The sequence below is a fragment of the Hippopotamus amphibius genome, chromosome 1 (assembly GCF_030028045.1).
Source record: "Hippopotamus amphibius kiboko isolate mHipAmp2 chromosome 1, mHipAmp2.hap2, whole genome shotgun sequence".
NCBI classification, from domain to species: domain Eukaryota; kingdom Metazoa; phylum Chordata; class Mammalia; order Artiodactyla; family Hippopotamidae; genus Hippopotamus; species Hippopotamus amphibius.
The window spans coordinates 24558388-24579343 of record NC_080186.1 but is presented as its reverse complement, the minus strand read 5'-3'; the positions used below and the strand labels follow the sequence as shown (position 1 = coordinate 24579343).

Below are 20956 nucleotides of genomic sequence, written 5' to 3'. Positions count from 1 at the left end.
AGGCTTGTGCTGCCCTCCATTAACAACTGGACTCAGTAATTTTTAAAGGTCTATTTGGAACTTATTCCTGAAATACTGCTCCAGAGAGCAGAATACTTAGCAGAGGGAGCCAAATGGCAGGCCGAGCCCTAAAGGAAGACAGCTCTTAGACAGCAGGCAGGAAGGCAGCACTCAGATTCAAGCTAACACACACAGAGACAGCACAGTCACCTAGGGGCACTCAACATTCACAGACTGTCAGGTCTGGCAAGGGCCTGAAAGATCATCAAATCCAACCCTGCATTTGCAGAGGATGTGAGGGCCCAGAGTAGAAAAGTACTTCAAGGTCACATAGACAGCAGCTGAGCTAAAACTTACCCCAGGTCTCATGCCTCCCTGCCCTGTGCTCTTTCTGCTGCACCAAAACCAACCACCTTTGGCCTGCCTGGGCCAAATTCCATCTCTCATTATCCTCTGCCTCATGTAACACCTGGTGGACACAAGTTGAAGGTAAGACAACCCCACCCTCTCTGAGGCTACATTTGCTATCAAGGGGCCCTTTAACAGATGCTACACAGCTGGTTTTGTCTGAGCTTTTTTGTAGACCCTGTCTCAGGGGCACAAAGAATTCGATGAGATCATCAAAAAGCTATGTGTAAACTACTTTGTGACTCAGAGTCCAGAAGTTGGATGGTGCCAAGAAGGAGAATACTGCATAGAGTTTTCCAAATGTCTGGAATGGTCCCACAATACCCACGAGGAAGCATTATTTCTAGTTAATTTTTCCCTTCCTCCCTCTACATTAACGATAAATTGGGGCTTAAACCCCACAAATCTAGTATGCTTCATTGTAGAAAAATCAAGAAAGCAGGGTAGATGAAAGGCTAGGGAGAAGGGGTGACAAACTGAGGTCACTCTGAAAACGAGAAGCTGGCAATCTCTCTCATTATAGCTCCAACAACGGAAGTCAGGCTGAAAGAGCTCTTTAATATTTGAGTAGGACTGGGGGAAACTTGAGGAAACAAAGCTGAAAGGAAGTGACTCTCCTGTATTCTTTATTACTAAAAAGATACTGTATTCAGTACTCTGAAGTTATAGAGATAAAAGTAATTAGGCAAGAAAGGACTTGACTTAGATCCGTAAGGAATATATTTCCAAGTCGCTTAATTTTTGCGGCAGAACAATAATGGTCCTTAGAGATAAAAATTTAGTGTTCATCATAATCCAACACTCTTAGCCCTTCTGGCATAGCATGTGGGGACCTTGCCCAGGCAGGGCATCACCTTTGGAGAGAGGGGAGTAGTGGTAGTGGTGTAGTATCTGGCAGGGCCAGCATTCAGAAAAGGAAACAGAAAAAGCAACAAGCCATGAACTCTTATGTGAGTCTAATAGGAATAGCAGATGAGTACGTGAGGCCAACACTTGGCTAAAAACCAGGGTGAGCTAAACTCACACTAGGTGGCCTCCCTCACCCACAAGGAGAGAAAAATTGAAACGGCAGAGGCTTCGCCTTACCTTTACAGCCACACTTCTTGCAGGTAGTGTTCAGGACAGCCTCAAGGGTGATCTTCTGCCCAGTGTAATCCTGGAAGGACCGCCTCCGCCTCTCTTCTTGCCTGTAATGAAATGATACTGTTAGCCCTCTTAAGAGATGTGGCCAGAGATACTACAAGTTAATATTCTATGTTGGTTTTTTGTTTTGTTTTGGCAGGTAGAAGGGAGAAAGGAAAAACAATGGGTATAAGGAAACAGGCAGTGAAAGCAACACATGAAACAGACAATTTTTTCATTCAGGACAAGGCTCTGAATTAATAATTATGAATGAGACTAGATTTCATCTCACTGATGCACAGCTGATGAAGATAATTACTCCCCTTGCTAAGCCCCCTACAACCTTACAAGGTCACTCCTGGGTTTCAAAGACCTGCAAAGGCTTCTTAGAAAATCAAGTCCAAATTCCTTACCTTGGTATTCAAGGCCTTTCACAGTCTGTCTCTAACCTACCTCTCCAGCCTCCTCTTCACCTGTACAATATGCTCAAGCCAAACCAGACTATTTTACCTTCCCCAGATGGTTCACTACTTTTGCTCAGGCAGCTCCCTCTTCCTGAAATGCTCTGCTTCCCCTCTTTACTCCCACCTCACCACCTAACTACACCCAAACATTTCAAGGCTCAGCTCAGTAACTGTCCCTCCTTCTATCCAGTTTTCTTCCCTGAGCCCCTCAGCCAGAATTAATCTCTTTGTTCACATTCCCATAACACTTTTTAAAAATTCTAAACATTTGACCAAAGTATAAAATAAATACAGAAAAGTGTTCACAAGTATACAGCTTGACTCATTTCCACAATGTGAAATATCCATGTAACCAGTACTCTGATAAAGAAACAGAACATCACCAGCATCTCAGAAGCCCCTCTAGTCACCATGCCTCCCCCAAGGGTAACCACTATTCTAGTTTCTAACAGCATAGATTATTAGTTTTACCTATTTTTGTAAATTATATCAACAGAATCAGAGTACGGACCCTTCTGTGTCTGGCTCCTTTCACTACTTTGTGAGATCCATCCAACTGTTGTGTGTAGTTGTGGATCATTCATTCTCATTGCTGTAAAGTATTTTCCTGTTGATGGGTATTTGACTAATTTCTATTATGAAAGTGCTTCTGTGAACTTTCTAGCATATGTCTTTCAGTGAACATATATATATATATATATATATATATATATGCATTCCTTTTGGGAAACGCCCAGTTTCAGGTAAGAGTGGAACTACTGGGTTGTAGGGCATCTGCCAGACAGTATGTTTACCAATTACACTCCTACCAGCAGAGCCAAAGTGCCCTAATTGTCATAGGCTCTTATGTTTTACCTTTACTAGAACACATAATACCTGCACAAAGTACTCTTTGTGAAGAGTATCACTCCTGATCATTCTTTCTTTCAAACTCTAACTGTATCCTATACACACTTCAATCCTAGCACATCCCACACCACAGAGTTATATTTCTTCTCTAGATTGTGGGCCCGTTTAAAAAATATCTTGCTTGTGTTTGTTTCCCTGGCACCTCAGCCCAAGGCTTGGCAAGCAACAGCATCAATAAATGCTTGTTGCAATTTCTTTGTTCTTCATCCAAAATATTTTTCTTTACCTGAATATCTTTACCTTTGAACTTCACCTTAGATTTTCCAACAAGGTCTCTATAGAGTCCAGCAAAAACAGAGAAATATTCTGCCAAGAGCCACATTACCCAGAGAAATGCAGGATAACAATATCAAAGCAGAACAGAGCTACTCACTTCACAAATTTCAGCCAACAGTTTCATGGGATATGCGGGCTCAAAAGAGGAAACAGAGAGGATAAAGATACCTCCATATTCTGTCCCATTCATTCTTCAAAGTTCAGCTCAGATATCGCATCTTCTATAAACTCTACCACAGGCAGAGTTAAATACTCATTTTATTTTACTGATTTGTTTACATTTTGCCTCACCCTCTGTACCACAACCAGGACTTGAAAGGTAAAGTCTATGTCATATTCTTCTCTATATCTTAGCAGAGAGCACAGCATCCAGCATACTGTTGTCCAAAAGAATGCAAAGATGGGGACTTTCCTGGTGGTGCAGTGGTTAAGAATCTGCCTGCCAGTGCAGGGGACATGGGTTTGAGCCCTGGGCCAGGAAGATCCCACAGGCCGCAGAGCAACTAAGCCCATGCGCCACAACTACTGAGCCTGCACTCTAGAGCCCAAGAGCCACAATGCTGAGCCTGAGTGCTGCAACTACTGAAGCCCATGCACCTAGAGCTCTTGCTCTGCAACAAGAGAAGCCACTGCAGTGAGAAGCCTGCACACCACAACGAAGAGTAGCCCCCTCTTGCCGCAACCAGAGAAAGCCCATGTGGGCACAGCAACGAAGATCCAATGCAGCCAATAAATAAATAAATAAATTTTTAAAAAAAGAATGCAAAGATGGAAAGTTCTATAAATTTATGTCTGTATTGCTGACTATGTCTGACTTTACGTCTATGGCTAATGAGCACTTCAAATGTGGTTAGTGATTGAGGAATTGGATATTAAATTTTATTTACTTTTAATTAATTTACATTTAAATAGCCTATGTGACTACTGGCTTCCCAGTTGGGACAGACCAGAAAAAACATATGGTTTAAGTTCTGAAAATGCCTGTTCAAATCCCTAGCTTCTGTCCGAGAAGAATTTACTCAAATGATAGAAGGTCAACTGTCTCTGGTATGGGTCATGGGAGAGGGTCCATTCAAAGAGTGAAGCTTGAGTGACAAAAACCAAGGTGAGCAGAGTGGAGAAGTAAATGGTGAGTTACTTATCAACAGGCATAAAGTTTCAGTTAAGGAAGATAAGTAAGTTTTAGAGATCTAATGTACAACATTGTACATATAGCCAACAATACTATGTTATACAATTAAATATTTGTTAAGAAGGTAGATCTCATGTTAAATGTTCTCACCACAATAAAATAAAAGGTACTCAATACTAAAATAAAAGTATCTCTAGATCTCATTAGATACACTCAACCCATCCTAACAACTGCAGTTCAACACACTAACATTCTTTTTAATTAAAACAGAGATAATTAATGTCAAGGAAACCACTACATTGGAAAAAAAGTTAAGTGATTTCTAAGATCTTTTCAAACATCAAAATCCCACTGGAAATATATCAATTCACCAATTCGCTTTCATTCAGTATCGTAAATGAAACTTAATAAAAGGTATAAAATTTGTCTTTTTTTTTTTTCTTTCTTCAACATATAAAAATTTCAGGGTTTGATACTTCCCTGGTGGTGTAGTGGTTAAGAATCCACCTTCCAATGCAAGGGACGCAGGTTCGATACCTGGTTAGGGAATGAAGATCCCACATGCCATGGGGCAACTAAGCCTGCGTGCTGCAACGAAGAGCCCATGTGCCACAGCAAAGACCCAACACAGCCAAATAATAAATAAATAAATAAATAATAAATAAATAATAAATAAAGTATACAGTTCAAACAAACAAACAACACCAAGGCAGGATCTTGGGGACATAAAAGTCACAAAACCTCCACTGTTTTCAGATATCCTTATTTGTAGAGCTGAGTTTCAAGTGACTATGAGCTGCAACTTAAGCAAACACTCATTATAATCAATTCCAATACTCTGTGGATTCAAACACACTATAAGCTGAATCATACCTCCCACCTAACGCCCATTCAACAAATGTGTCACTTGCCACCTGTCTGTCTCCCTTTCTGTCTGTATTGCCATCATGCTAGTTTAGGCTTCATTACATTTCACCTAAACAGTAATAATTCATTTACTGGTCTCCCTGCCTCTAATCCATCCAGCACACATAGTTGGATTAATCTCTCTTTCTTTTTTTTTTTTTTAAGTTTAACTACTAAGTGGCAAGCAAGAGTGCTAGTACAATGATATGAGTAAGTATATTAAAATGACAAGGCATGGCAGATGGTCTACCAGTGGAAAGAGATATATAAAAGGATAATTACAGTGTGGTGGTACATAAATGCTCTTTCTAAAGACTACACTATGCTGGCTAAACCTAACTGGAAACGGCATTTAGCCCCTTTCCGTGTGCATATTCATTTATTAGATGACCTGGTTAATACTTTGGGACCTGAGGGAATGAAATATAAGACAGCTAGACTTTAATGAAAATGAAAGGTAGTTGACAAACTAAGTGTAGCTGAAGACAGCATTCAGATATTGAGCCTAACAGGGTGAGGTCAGAGAATGGGGTACCCGGAGACAATAATCTGCTCAGGAGTCTCTCCCACTCAAAGGCTTTAAAAAACATTCATATTCTTTGACTGATATTCAAAGCTGTGTACAATCTGACCCCAACAAATCTTTCAAAAAGCCCTACATTCTAGCACCTGACCATACCCTCTTCTTTCCTTAAACAAGACTCCTGAATGTGACATGGGCTTTCCTGCCTCATGCCTTTCCTCAAACTATTTCTTCTGCCTGGAATACTATTCTTTCCCCTGCTGCCTGAGAAAATCTTCTCCATTCTTCAAGACCTAGCTCAACTGCCACCTCTTCTCTGAGCATCAGAGCCTGACACCAACTCCTCCTCTTCAAGCTAATTCCTAGAATCCTTCCTTTAAACCACTCTTTTAACATTTATTACCTGTTGCCTTATATAAAGTTATTTGCATAATTATCTCATTACACAAGGCAGTAAGGTCCTTAGGCAGAAACCCTGGTATGCCATTGCAACTCAAATAAAATATGAGCCCAACAAATATTTGGTGGATAATGAGTAAATGGAGGCACTAACTAAACGACTACCACACACCAGACACTATAGGAGACGAGATAAGATATGGCCTCTGCCTCATGGGTTTTATATATTCTTTCAAAAGAAAGGGTATGAGAATCTCAGATACTAGAGGAAAAACAAAGAAACATTTTAAAATGATAACTACAAGTAGCTGCTGTATGTTAAGTTGCTACTATAGATTAGACAATAAGCTAGGCTTTTTATTAACAAGAGTTTATTTAAATCATACCATCATTTCTAAGATGGTGTCATTACCTCCATTTTACAGTGAAGAAGTTGAGGTCCAAAGAGGCTAGGTAATATGCTCAGAGTCATATACTAGCTTGGGACAGAATTAGGACTCTTTCTGATTCAAGTCTAACTCTTAAAACCTGTCATCATTCCACTATGCCATGCTTCTTTCCTGGATACAGTCTAGAAATAGTTTACAACAGAAGTTACTGTTGAGCCACTTGGTCATTACTAGAAACAGCTCACACACAGAGACAGGTACAACATAAAACCAGGGGGTCCTTTCCCTTCCCTTCCCTTGTTGTGAGAAAGAAAGGTAGCTCTTTTACCTTACCTGTTTTATATTTCATCCTTATAAGGGTGGCTTTGGGAAATTTCACTGCTTTTTAATGTGTCTGTATAAACAGGATTCTTTGGAGCGAAGTAATTCATTACAATGCAATCAGTAAATGCCAGGCTTAAATAACATTTCTGAGCTCAGAGTTATAAAAGATTTCTAATGTAAATGGAAAGTGTTTGTCAATAATCAGCCCTACAAATATGTCAATATTTAGAAACTAAACTAGAGAAATATGAACAACTCTGTAAGTCACATGCAACACCTAGAAGCATCCTGTGGTGAAAATGGCATTAGTTTTAACATCAGGGAGACCTAGATTCAAGTCCCTGACCCACTGTAACTTGTTATACAACCACAGGCAAGTTATCACCAAGCACCAAGCTAAAACTAAGAAAATAAAGTAAAATGGAGATAATACCCACTTTGCAGGTTGTTATGAGAATTAGATGCATTAATGTACATAAACCACCTTGCATAGTACCTGGCACATAGTATGTATTCAATAAACATCACTTCCCTTCCTTTTAGGTAAATTTTCTTCATATACAAAATGATTTTGTTCAGAAAAATAAAGATTTCCAAACATTGTGCCACCAAGATCCCACTCAAACAAATTTATTATTTTTTTATTTTAAAAAAATTAATAACAACATGATGGCCACTAAGAGCACCCAATTAGCATGAGATAAACAATGTGATATTCTATCATCAGAAGCAACAAAATAATGTCATGGTTAACCTGAAGATAAATGTATGATTTTAGCTGGCTTTCTGAAACACTTGAAACAGTTCATAAACTCCCAAGACTCCTGCAAGGGATCTTAGGGACCTAGGAACACCTGGTTAGAAACCACTGGCATATACAGGCATATCCTTATTTTATTAAGATTCACAGATATTGTGTTTTCTACAATTTGAAGGTTTGTGGCAACCCTGAGTTAAGCGAGTCTATTGGCACTATTTTTCCAACAGTATTGGCTCACTTTATGTTTCTGTGTCAAATCTGGTAATTTTGAAACATTTCAAACTTTTTCATTATTATTATATTTGTTATGGTGATCTCTCAGTGATCTTTGATATTACTATTGTCATTGTTTCAGCATTTTTTAGCAATAAAGTATTTTTTAATTAAGGTATATACATTGTTTTTTAGACATTATGCTATTGCACACTTAACAGACTACATTATAGTGTAAACACTACTTTTATATGCACTGGGAAACCAAAAAATTCATGTGACTCACTTTATTAAGAAATTTGCTTTATTGTGGTGGTCTGGAACCAAACCCACAGTATCTCTGAGGTATGCTTGTATTCATGAAAGATTTTGAGACAGCAAATTTCCTGTATTGCCAGACAGTATCCTACATAGAAAATTTCCCATTCATAAATGAAAGGTCAGAAGAGCCAGTGAAAGTAAGAAGTTGTGTTGGGAACACAGCATACCCCAAGATGCAAGAGTCTAAAACCCCACTGGAGTTGTTCCTCCTACATGCTCTCTGCCTTTTTTCAGTCCCAGAGCTAGGAGAAAGGCAAATAACAAGTATCTCATGATGAATGCTTGTTGGCTAACTAGTAAAAGGGCAGAAGCAGAAAAAAGAATAAAGGGAAGGAGAAAGTTCCTAGGTGGCGCAGTGGTAAAGAATCCGCCTGCCAGTGCAGGGGACATGAGTTCGAGCCCTGCTCTGGGAAGATTCCACATCCCACGGAGCAACTAGGCCCGTGCGCCACAGCTATTGAGCCTGTGCTCTAGGGCCTGTGAGCCACAACTACTGAGCCCATGTGCTGCAACTACTGAAGCCCATGCACCTAGGGCCCATACTCCACAACAAGAGAAGCCACTACACTGAGGAGCCTGCACACCACAATGAGGGGTAGCCCCCACTCGCAGCAACCAGGGAAAGTCTGTGTGCAGCAACGAAGACCCAACGCAGCCAATAAATAAATAAAATAAATTAATTAATCAATTTGAAAAAAGAATAAAGGGGAGGAAATGAAACATTGACAGAGCACTTCTTTGCTAGGAGCTGCATGTCAGCATTTCATCTTAGAACTCTATGCAGCAACGTGTTATATAACACTTTATGCCTCTAAACACCAAAGCTCACAAAGGTCACATAATTCATCAACATCACAGTTTACAAATAGCAGAGTTCTCAGGTGGGCCTGATTCACTACAGCATTCTGTGGTTTGAGAAGTAGAAGGATTTTAGCCTTTCAAAACCTTTTACCTACTCAATAATAACGTTGTTGGGGTCAAGGTCCTTCCCAGTCCCTTGGTTGACAACTTTCATGGACAGGGATACTTTTATCCTATCATTTTTCATCTGAAAAAGATAAAAGCATGTCAGCAAAAGCTCAAAGTACATCATTTAGACTGCTGGTCTAAAACTATCTAAGAACTGAAGTTTTTACCATGCAACAAAACAGAGTTCCTCTAATGGCCAAGGTCCTGTACTAGGAACACTGGGAGTACTAATAAGCATAACAGGCAGGTCTCATGGCAAAAGCATTTTAGCAAATGGTTTCTTATCATTCTTGACCCTCCTGGGGAGAAAGACAAAAACGGTTGCTCAGAAATCTGGGGCCTGTGGAAGTAACCAGGCAGAAAATAAAAGCTGTTTCTTTTAAAGAGTTCAGCATAATAATCGGTTCAGAGATCCATGAGCACAGGATGGGTTTCAGAACATTCCAGTGGACTAGATCTCCTTTTGGACTTCATCTAAAAGCTTCTTAAACATGAAAACAATTAAGAGCTACATTGTGAAGACAGTTGTTAGCCACATTGGTTTTCTTTTGCTTCCTCTAGCACTTGAAGGCCCTCTTCACTTTGGGGTCTTTGTATCAGCTACTCTCTTTGCCTGGAATATTCTTTTCCCAACTTTTCACATGACTAGTTCCTTTTCCTTTGGGTCTCAGCTCATATACCACATGCCCAGAAAACCTATTCCTGACCACTTCATCTAAATCTACCTCCACATTGCTTGAACCTATTACAGCACTTACTATAACTTGTAATTATTTTAAATTATTTTAGCTTGTTTACTTTTTGTCTCCTCCAGTTATATTCTATATAAGTTCCATAACCACTGGAGTCATTTATAGCTAATTCACTCTTGTATCCCTCAGACCTAGTACATATTAAGCACTCAAGTATTGTTGAATAGGGACTTCCCTGGTGGCACAGTGGTTAAGAATCCACCTGCCAATGCAGGGGACATGGGTTCGATCCTGGTTCAGGAAGATCCCACATGCCTCAGAGTAACTAAGCCCGTGCACCACAACTACTGAAGCCCGTGAGCCTAGAGCCCGTGCTCTGCAACAAGAGAAGCCACTGCAACGAGAAGCCTGCACATGGCAACAAAGAATAGCCCCCCCCCCCCCCCCCCCCCCCGCTCTCTGCAACTAGAGAAAGCCCACACACTGCAACAAAGACCCAACACAGCCAAAATAAAATAAAATGATAATGAAGCTAATTAAAAAAATATATTGTTGAACAATATCTCTTTCAGGCCTGTCTCCCCTGCCATTCTCTGGTAAAAGAGCAGGTCTCAGTGTATGTGCATATCTCTCCTGTGGTCTGTCCACACCCACAGACCCCCAAGTGAGTTATTGTTAACAGGATCCTCCAGTGCTTTCTCACTTGCCTCACACTGCATGGTGCCAGGTATTAGGAAAAAATGACTGTAAAGTCTCTGCCCTTTTTTGTTTTGGTCCAAACTGAAGTATATCTGGAAGCTTTCTACTAAAAGATAGTCTCATAGATTAAGTTTTCTTCGCTCTTTTTGGTTCTTTACTTTTTTGGTTTTTTCTCCACACCCACCATTTGGATGAACTTCAGGGAGGGAAGTTTTATAAACATGTACTTATCATCGCACCACACTTATCACAGTTCAAACCATTCCTTCTGAGTTTGCTGGACAGATAGCCAAGAGGTTTAAATTCAGATTAGATTACAGTGGCAGCATTCAAAAATGAGATTATCAGCCGCAGTTAACAACCCATACACACTCATGAAACATCATCATGAAATACTAAGAAAATCCCATCTTTTCCTAATCCTTTCTTTAAAGAAAAAAAAGTTTATTTAATTTATTTTTTATTTATTTATTTTTTGGCTGTGTTGGGTCTTTGTTGCTGCTCACGGGCTTTCTCTAGTTATGGCGAGCGGGGGCTAATCTTCATTGTGGTGTGCAGGCTTCTCATTGAGGTGGCTTCTCTTGTTGTGGAGTATAGGCTCTAGAGCATGCGGGCTTCAGTAGTTGTGGCTTGCGGGCTCTAGAGCACAGGCTCAGTAACTGTGGTGCATGGGCTTAGTTGCTCCATGGCATGTGGGATCTTCCTGGACCAGGGCTCAAACCCGCATCCCCTGCATTGGCAGGCAGATTCTTAACCACTGTGCCACCAGGGAAGTCCCTCCTAATCCTTTCTAATGAGTTAAAGTTGCATGGTACTTTACCTCTCGGCCAATAAGCTTTACCCACACTTTGTCTCCAACATCTACTATCTCAGAGGGCTTATCCACGCGACAGGATGACATATGAGTTCGATGGACCAGACCTGGGAGCAAGAAGAAGAAATAAAATAAAGCACAGGGCATGGATGGTATTCATACTCTAAATAACACAGTAAGGAAAAGATGGGAGTTGGGGATTCATTGAAAAAGTTTTCGTTAATTTAAAACTGCAAATTAAAACAATTTGAGATCACTTTTTATACCTAATCAACTAACAAATATTCTTTAAAATAGTGCTGGATGTTAGTAGAGATGTGATACAATAACTACATTTATATAATACTAGTAAAAATACAAGTTGGTAAAATTCTTTGAAAACAAAGGGCATAAAGATGCTTACATCTTTGATGCAAGAATGTCACCATTGGAAGTTTTCCAAAAGAAAAACTCAATAGAGGCAAAAATCTGTGGCATATAAAAATATCTGCAGTATTATTACTTACTAAAGTTAAAAATAAAAATTATTTAACAACCTGACCAATAATTGGAAAACAGCTTGATAAATTATGATAAATCTTTTAATAAAGAGTAAGCAGCCATTTAAACTACAGTTACAGAAAATAATTATGAAGTTAAGTGGAAAAAGGAAATATAAACAAGGTGTCATTTTTAATCTATTAAGTTAGCAAAATATTTAGAATATCCAATGTTGATATGCATAGTAAAATAAGAAATACTTCTGAGGCTAATATAAATTTTAGAAATCATTTAGCAATGGCTATCAAGAGTGATAAAAATATTTAATAAAATTAATAGACATCCTTTTCCTTGTCTGTCCAAGGTCCTTTCCTGGGAGAACCACCTTCCTTACATTCTAAAATAATCTGGTCAATGCTTGTAATGTGGTTGGAGCTGCTCTAACCCCCAACTGTGGGCACATGACATAGGCGTAGTCAATCAAGGTACTTCATTCCCCGGGGCCACAACAATTGATTAGTTCAGGGACACACACAAGACGCTGGCTAAATCAAATCATCTTTCTCAAGACTTCTGTCAGGATTATAAACTACAAAAAGTTACCAGTGCCCATCTTTACCACCAGGTGGCAAGAGTCAGCCGGAGGGAAGAGAAAGAAGAACCTGCATAAACAAGAGACAAAATCCTGATAGGCATAAACTGAGAACTTGATCCAGCCCTGGTGGAAGCTAGATTTATCTTGCACTCCCCAGCAAAATTAGCCAAAAATTAGCCAAAATGTTTCTCCTGTGTTTCTGTCCCTTGCAACCAAGAGTTCTAATAAATAACTTGACCCATAATCATTTCTGAGACTAAGAAAATAATCTTATACATAGAAAAATCTATATGTACCTAAAAAAGTGATCTACATCAAAATATTCAATGTATTTTTAAGACAGAAAAAAATCAGAAACAACCTAACATCTAGCAATAGGGTAATGGTTAAGTTAACTATGGTACAGCTACTTGACGGTCCATTAAAAACAATATTCAAAAGATTATGTAAAAATACATCAATAATTCATTCTTTTGCAAATATTTATTGAACGCCTACTGTGTGCCAAGCACCATAGGCAATTAGCATTTTCCCATTTAAATAATAAGAATGCTTAAAATAGATTCTAAAAACTTAGAAAGAAATAATCCAAAATGCTATTGCAGGTTAATTTTTTCTTTTATTTTCAGATGTTTTAATAACAGAGAAAACTATATCTATTCTAAGGGAAACAAATATAATAAACAATTACTTAGCATAAAAATAAACCAGGAACCTAAAGAAAAAAACTTGAAAAGTCCAAGATTTATGTCCAAAAACCCACCCTACCTGAGTTTCCTGAGAGAATTACTAACCTTTACTCTCAATCTCTCTCTCACACACATGCATACACAAGGTTGTCAGCACATGCCTGTAACTCAAAATATCTACCCTCTGTGTTTGGAACTCCTGTGGGAAGTCACTGCTTTCTCTGATCATGGTTATTGTGTCTCTCAGACCTACTTCAGTTGATTCTGGAGGTTGATAGCCTATCTTTCAATACCCCAGAGCCACAATGTTTTATACACATTATATAACCCATGTTTTAAATTTTAGACCATCACATAATCTCTAAATTGGATAAAATTCATGGAGCTGGGCTTTTTCCTTTTTCGTGATCATGTAATGAGCCGAGTTAACCTAATTGGAAAATCTGGAGAGGAAATTCAGATGCCCTAAAGGAAAGGGAAACACTTCATTTTGACATGTTTCAGCTGCAACTGTCCTCTAATTCTAAAATTCACTTCTTTCCTGAACTGCTCATGGAAATTGAGAAGGAAATTAATGTTGAATCTAATATGCTTGAGAGAACTTTATTTTTTTCTCTCCTGAAACAGGTCTATTTATTGGAGTACCACAAAGAAAGAATGAGTTAACCCTCTGTCCTTCTCCCACATGATCCCAAAGCAGGATAATTTTTGGCCCAGGCACCTCTCTTAGTTAAATATGACACTTTGCAAAGCATTAATAATGAAAAATTCCTAACAACTTAAAATGATTATGTGGTACATGTGAATGACAGAATAATGCCATTTAAATGTTTACAAAAAGTATTTTAAAAGACAATGTTTAACATTCGTTAAGTATAAAAGCTGCAAAATGTATATATAGACTATAATCTTAATCTCAACATGCTAATTTTTATGCACGTAAGTGACTATAAAGAAATATACTGTGGGATTTCTCTGGTGGCGCAGTGGTTAAGAATATGCCTGCCAATGCCGGAGACATGGGTTCAATCCCTGGTCCAGGAAGATCCCACATGCTGCGGAGCAACTAAGCCCATGTGCCACAATTACTGAGCCCTTGTGCCACAAATATTGAAGCCCACTCACCTAAAGCCTGTACTCCGCAACAAGAGAAGCCCATGCACCACAATAAGAGAAGCCCACACACTGCAACGAGGAGTAGCCCCTGCGTTCGCCCCAACTAGAGAAAGCCCGCACGCAACAATGAAGGCCCAACACAGCCAATAAATAAATAAATTAAATAAATACATTTTTTTTTAAAAAGAAATATACTGTAATGTTAACAGTGCCTATCTGTGTGTGGCAGTAATATCACATAACGATCATTTGCTTTGGTAGTTTTTTCTCTTATTTTTCTATAAGCATGCAATATTTTTAACCATAAAAACATATATATGTTTATATATATAAGCAAAATGTAAAGATATGTATACTATGATTGAAATTATGTAAAACTATGTCTCATTGGACACAGACTAAACGGGAACATAAAAATTGCTACACTGGGGTGTAGGATTTTTATAGTTGAGACATTAATGGCTTATCTCTTTAGCTTATTGAGTGTATTAAACAACGGAAATGGTCTAGCCCACAGTCTCGAATGCAAATGTCAGGTAGGCAGTTGGATATATAAGTCTGTAGTTCAGAGGAGGGGTATGAACTGAAGATACAAATGTAGAAGTCTTCAGCATGCAGATGCTTATATGCCAAAATAGGTTAATCAGACTGTCAATTTAGTGGCTGGTTCAAGGATAGACATAATTCACCAATTTATTAATTTACAACAATAGTTATACTTTTCTTATACTTGGAAGGTTCCAAGTACTTATCTAGGTAAACTACCCACTGACCCCAGTATCAAATACCCAACAATTAGATTAATGATCAAAAGTTGCTTCATAACGGGATCAGAACAAAAGGGAGACAAACGTTTTGAGAGATGTTTCCAGTCCATGAAAGTTTAATGGACTTCCTCATAAAAGAATCCATCTCTCTAGTTCCTACCATCAGATTCTTTTCTTCCTTATTAAGGCAAAATAAACACTGCCAAATTCAGGCTCTCCAGCTTTTTTTAAACTATGTTCCAGAGACTGATATCTGCTCATATAATCTCTCCCTAGTAGAATGATACAATCAATTAGACTTCAGCCTACTAAACTGCAATTTCATTCCAATCCCTTTTCCCTGGAATTAAACGAGATTATCTTGTTGAAGTCTTGCATGCTCCCATCTCTTCAGGCACAGATTTATAGGCAATCACCTGGTGTATTTCTGTCTATGGCTAACCCTATGCTCTGTATGGGGGATTCATCAGTAGGTTCATTCTCAGAAGACAGCCTGAATTCTTGGGAGGGACTTCACTGTTACCCACACACGTCACCAACAGTTAGATTGAGTGTACATGGCAGAGGGCACCAAATAAAACATGAGGCTCCCTCACTTGGTACTGGGTACCTCACTAGATACAGTACATCCACGCATTCATTTAAACCTTACATCAGCCCTGTGACATAGGTTCACATGAGGAAATAGTCTAGAAGTTAAGTAAACTGTCCAAGGTCACAAGGCTGATAAAGAAGAACTGCAATTCAAATATGAGTCTGTCAGGTGTTCTACAACATAGTAGGTATTTCTCCATTTTTTCTTTATTATCGACCTGTTATCTTTTCAATTAAAAAGAGAAAGATGATCTCATCTATAACAGTAGAAACACATCTAATTCTGTTCTAGCAAATGCTCCAAAACAGGAACCAACAAAAATGCTTTGCTCATCGTGTCACATGGAAGGGAGCGGTGTCTGTATCTCTGACATTAAGCCACAAATGCCCAAAGGGCATATCAAATCCATCACCACATTCAATAAACCTAACATGACACTTAAACAGAATGAGTCCCATCTGAGTATATGCTGGCAAAGAAAGGGAAAAAAAAAAACAATCTGACAACTTGGAAAGAGCTAGCATCTAAATAGCATCTAATAGCCATATGAGAAAAACAGACTTAGCCTACTATATAGTTCCCTTAAAAATATTCTCCCAACTGTGTTAGGTTCACCATTAATTCCACAAGTTCCGTTGACAACAAAGGAAAGAGGTAAAACTTACAAACCATTAGAGGACAGCTGCAGCCCAAAAAGTCAAAATAAAAGGTCTCCTTTACCTTTGGGCCATGTGAATTCCCTCTCTAGACTTTTCAAATAAGTTAGCTCCAATCAGCAGTATATGACAATGATGTAAGCACATAAATTAAACTGCTTGCACATCCTTTATCTTGTTGGGATTATGGATTCATTCAAATATTTGCTAAACATCTACTATATTATAAGCAAAAATGGATCCAAGTATGAGTAAGACATGATCCTGCCAATCAAGAAACTCTAAAATACACACATCATCCCATTTCACAGATAATGAAACTAAGGCTCAAAGACTAAGCAACCTGCCGTAGTCAAGAAGATAGCAAATGGGGGAGCTGGGACTAGGATTCATTTATTCACTTCATAAAATTCACTGAACACCCACTATATCTCAGGTACTATAGTAGGCCCCGACTCATCCCCAAAGCCTAACTATTTCACAGCTCAGTGGATTAACTGCAGTTTCACTTATTTTATTACACTACATTGTAATTTGTTTACATCTCTAGACTGTGAACAATCTGAGAGCAGCAGGGACTATGTTTTCTTATCTGTGTTCCCACATAGCATACTGACCAGAAAATAGAACTCGATGATTATTTGCTAAACCTGAATTCTTTGCTAGAAATACTTGCGCTACTACTACAAGCAAGGCACTTTAAAAGTGTTTAACATCGAACGATCTCTACTCTCAAAATTTCAGTTTAGTGCTGGTGGGCAGAGGATAGTAGAGAAAAAAAGAACTTCATAAATATATAGGGCTATATTGTCCACTATGATAGTCACTAGCTACAGATGTTTTATGTTTAAATTTAATGAAAATAAACAAAATTTAAAAGTCAGTGAGCTACTGTATTAGACTACACAGATGTGGTATAATACAAAAATATATTCGGTCTTTGTCCCTGGTCCCTGCCCAGAACTCTTAAAATTCTTGGAATTTCCCCAGTGATAGGGGTGTCTTTGCAATTCATAATAAGCCCCTTTTGATTATACTAGAGTTTATGCTAATGAGGTGACTTAGTTGTGGGGCCCCTTGATAGTTTCTGGATGGAGCTGTCACCAGAAAGACCAAGTGATTAAAGGACTGGAACTTTCAGCTCCACTGACCTCCAGGAAAGAGGGGGGAGGGGCTGGAGATTGAGCTCTATAAAAACTCTCAAACAATGAGAGTCAGAGAGCTTCTGGGTTGGTGAACACATCAGCTTGCTGGAGGGTGTATGCCAGAGGGCACACAAGGTCTGTGTAACCCCCACTCCCCTATCTTGCCCTGTGCATCTCTTCCATTCGGCTGTTGCTGTTTGTACCCTTTATAATAAACCAGCAAACAAAAAGAAAGTGTTTTCCTAAGTTCTGTGAGCCATTTTAGCAAATAATCAAACTTGCAGAGGGGGTCATGGGAACTCCTGACTCATAGCAGGTCAGCTAAAAATAAGGGTGGCTCAGGACTTGTGACTAGCATCTCAAGTGGGGGCATTCTTGCGGGAATGAGCCCCTTTAGCTTATGGGACCTGACACTAACCCCAAGTAGATAGCGTCAAAATTGAATTGAATTGTTAGACACCCAGTTGGTGCCCAGAGAACTGGAGAACTGGCTGGTGTTAGAAAACACATCAGAATAAATATAGAACATTTCCATCACTGTAGAAAGTTCTATTGGACAACACCATAAAAGGGGAAAGAAAATCTAGTTTAGATCTCAATACTAGGAAGAGGTCTTTAACTCAGTAGTGATTAATGAATTTTGAAAACAGAAATCTGAGAAAAATAACTCAAACTAGAGTCTACCATCCTGAATGAGAGATGTTAAAATCTACAGACCAGTTATTTCATAACTCAGTCCTTTCAGGGTGGGACTTAATAATCTTCTTCCATTCAAGGGCAGAGAAGCTAAAATACACTGTAGAAAATACACTGTAACTGCTCCAGTTACCCAATGAACCTACGGAAGTGCCCAGGATTAGAACTCACAGTTTCCACCTAATTATTTGGCTCCCTGAGCTCTCCCTCCAAGGCTTGTCTCGGCACAGCTGTCAGACTGACAGATTCACTCGTAAACTGGCAGCCACGATCAGAGGCATCACCTGACAGGGTATGGACACAAGTGAGTTGAAGACTAACTGCTGGAAGTTGGCAGGCCTTTAATCACCACACAGTCCCCAAAGTGTCACATAAATACTCAAGTAAGGATGGGACTTTCAGGTACTGGCAGCTATGGCAAGTACACTGACAAGAAAATCTGTCCTCAGATCAAAAGAGGTGCATACCCTATAGGGATGAGGATGAGTCACCTCATTATATCCCAGGGAACATAAAACGAGAAACTTTATTACAGATTGCTTATTGCTGGTTTGGAAACTACCGGTGAGCCATTTCTAATTTGCCAAGATGCAATTAGTACATAGTCTCCAAGGCTAGAGGCATGGCTTAATAAGCAAAATCAGCTGTTGGACTTTCATAAAAGAAAAATTTTGTTTTAAAAAATTGCAAATAGTGGAAGTCCCTTTTCCCTGTACATCTCTTCCTTAACAAACCAAGCTCCCCAGAGGTGACCATTGTTAATAATTTGTTGACTATTCTTCCAGACTCTCTTCTAAATATACACAATAATGTTTAAAATACATATGCATACACATGCATACATGCTTTAAAAGGGGGAAAGGGTCATGCTATACAAATTCTTGTGCAACATGCTTTTTCATTTTGTTAGCTTAGATCTTTCCATTTCAGCAAATTGAGACCTACCCTGTTTTACTGATGCACTTTTCCCCCTCACTTTAACATCTCTGAAACTGGAATGCTTCTTATAACCAATGGTGTCTTACAACTGCTATCAGTCAGGTATCAGTGTGGTGGAATTGTATAAAAACTTTCCATTGACCCTTCTGGTAAAAGGAAGACAGTGCCAGCGCCAAAGTATGTTAGAAATACAGTTATTATTCTTTTTATTATCTGCATAGTTCACTGCATAGATGTACATAATTTATCTAAGTCCATACTGCAAACTGTATTCCCTAAAGAACTGCTGGATCAAAAGAGTAAGCACGTTAAAAAAAAAAAAAGAGTAAGCACATTAAAAACATTAATAGGTATTAAGAAAGTCTGTAACAATTTATGTTCCCAACAGTAAGTAAAACTATTGTTGGAAATACCCAACACTTTTAAAAATATTTTAAAAATAATTTTAGATTCACATGTAGTTGAAAGAATACAGAAAGATCTTAAGAACCTTTTACCCAGTTTCTGCCAATGGTAACATTTGGCAAAAGTAGGATATCACAAAGCTATCATAACCAGGATATTGGCATTGATACTGTGATACAATAGGAAATATGTATTTGGTCTTTGTCCCTGGTTCCTGGCATGGAGCTCCTAAACTCTTGGAATATCCCGAGTGATAGAAGCACCTAGTGATTTATAACAAGACCCTTTCAATCTTACCCAAGTTTATGCTAACGAGGTAACTACTGGTCAGCCCCTAAAGAGCTTCAAGATGGGAGATGGTAACTACCAGAGGAACCATCATGTGATTAGACGGTTGGAACTTTCAGCCCCATCCTGACTTTCAGGGAGGAGAGAGGGCCTGGAGATGGCCAATGATTTAATCAATTAAGCTTATGTAATGGGGCCTCCACAAAAACCCTTAAATGACAAGGTTTGGAGAACTTCTGAGTTGGCAAGCATATCCACACACCAAGAAGGTGAAGAACCTCAACCCTACAGAGACAGAGGCTCTTGCACTCAGGGTCCTTTTGCACCTTGCCCTATGTACCGCCTCATCTGGCTGTTCATTTGTATCTTTTATAATAAACTGTAACTGTAAGTATGGCATTTTCTTGAGTTCTGTGAGTTGCTCTAGCAAGTTATCGAAACTTGGGGAAGTGATGTGGGAACTTTCAAATTTGTAGCCAAGTCAGACAGAAGTGTAGGTTAACACAGGGACAAGATACTTGCAAGTGGTGTCTGAAGCAAGGGCAGTCTTGTGAGACTGAGACCTTAAACCTGTGGAGTCCGACAGTACCTCTGCGTAGTTAGTGTCAGAATTAACTGAATTGTTGGACACCCACTTGATATCAAAGAATCAGAGAACTGGAGAAATGGCTATTGATTCCACACTTTTTGGAATGCCAGTAAAAGGAATGAAGTATTGATACATGCTACAACATGGATAAACCTTGAAAACATGCTAAGTGAAAGAAGCCTGTCACAAAAGACCACTTGTACGATTCCATTTATAAGAGATGTCCAGAATCAGCAAATACATAAAAACAAAAAGAAGATAGCTGGTTGTCTAAGGCTGGGGGCAGAGAGGAGAGGGAGGTAGGGGATTTTGAGTGACTGCTAATAGCTACAGAGTTTCTTTTGTGTGACAATGTTCTCAAACTAGATTGTGGTGATGGTTGCAAAATTTTGTGAATATGTTAGCAAGTACTGAATTGTACACTTTGGATGAAATGTAGGTATATGTGAATTATATCTCAATAAAGCTGTTAAAAAAATTTACATAAGTGGAATCATAACATATGTAACCTTTGGGGATTAGCTTTTTTCACTCAGCATAATTCTCTGGAAATGGATCCAGGTCGTTGCATGTATCAAAACTTCATTCTCATTTCTTTGTACTGCCAAGCAGTATTCCATTGTATGGAAATATCAGTTTATATTTACATTTTATTTTAACCAACATTGAGAATGAG

At 38.8% G+C, this 20956-nt stretch overlaps 1 protein-coding gene across 4 annotated transcripts in view; it reads right to left on the bottom strand.

The window, feature by feature from the left end:
• The window catches only part of ZCCHC17 (zinc finger CCHC-type containing 17), a 65287-nt gene that overhangs the window by 27744 nt on the left and 16587 nt on the right, over positions 1-20956 (bottom strand). For all 4 annotated transcript variants that reach the window (XM_057703336.1, XM_057703326.1, XM_057703319.1 and 1 more), the window contains exons 4-6: positions 11327-11427; positions 9103-9194; positions 1495-1595 (exon numbers count right to left, since the gene is read on the bottom strand). In XM_057703336.1, the coding sequence (XP_057559319.1) occupies positions 1495-1595; positions 9103-9194; positions 11327-11427 (294 nt within the window). The remainder of the gene's footprint in view (positions 1-1494; positions 1596-9102; positions 9195-11326; positions 11428-20956) is intronic.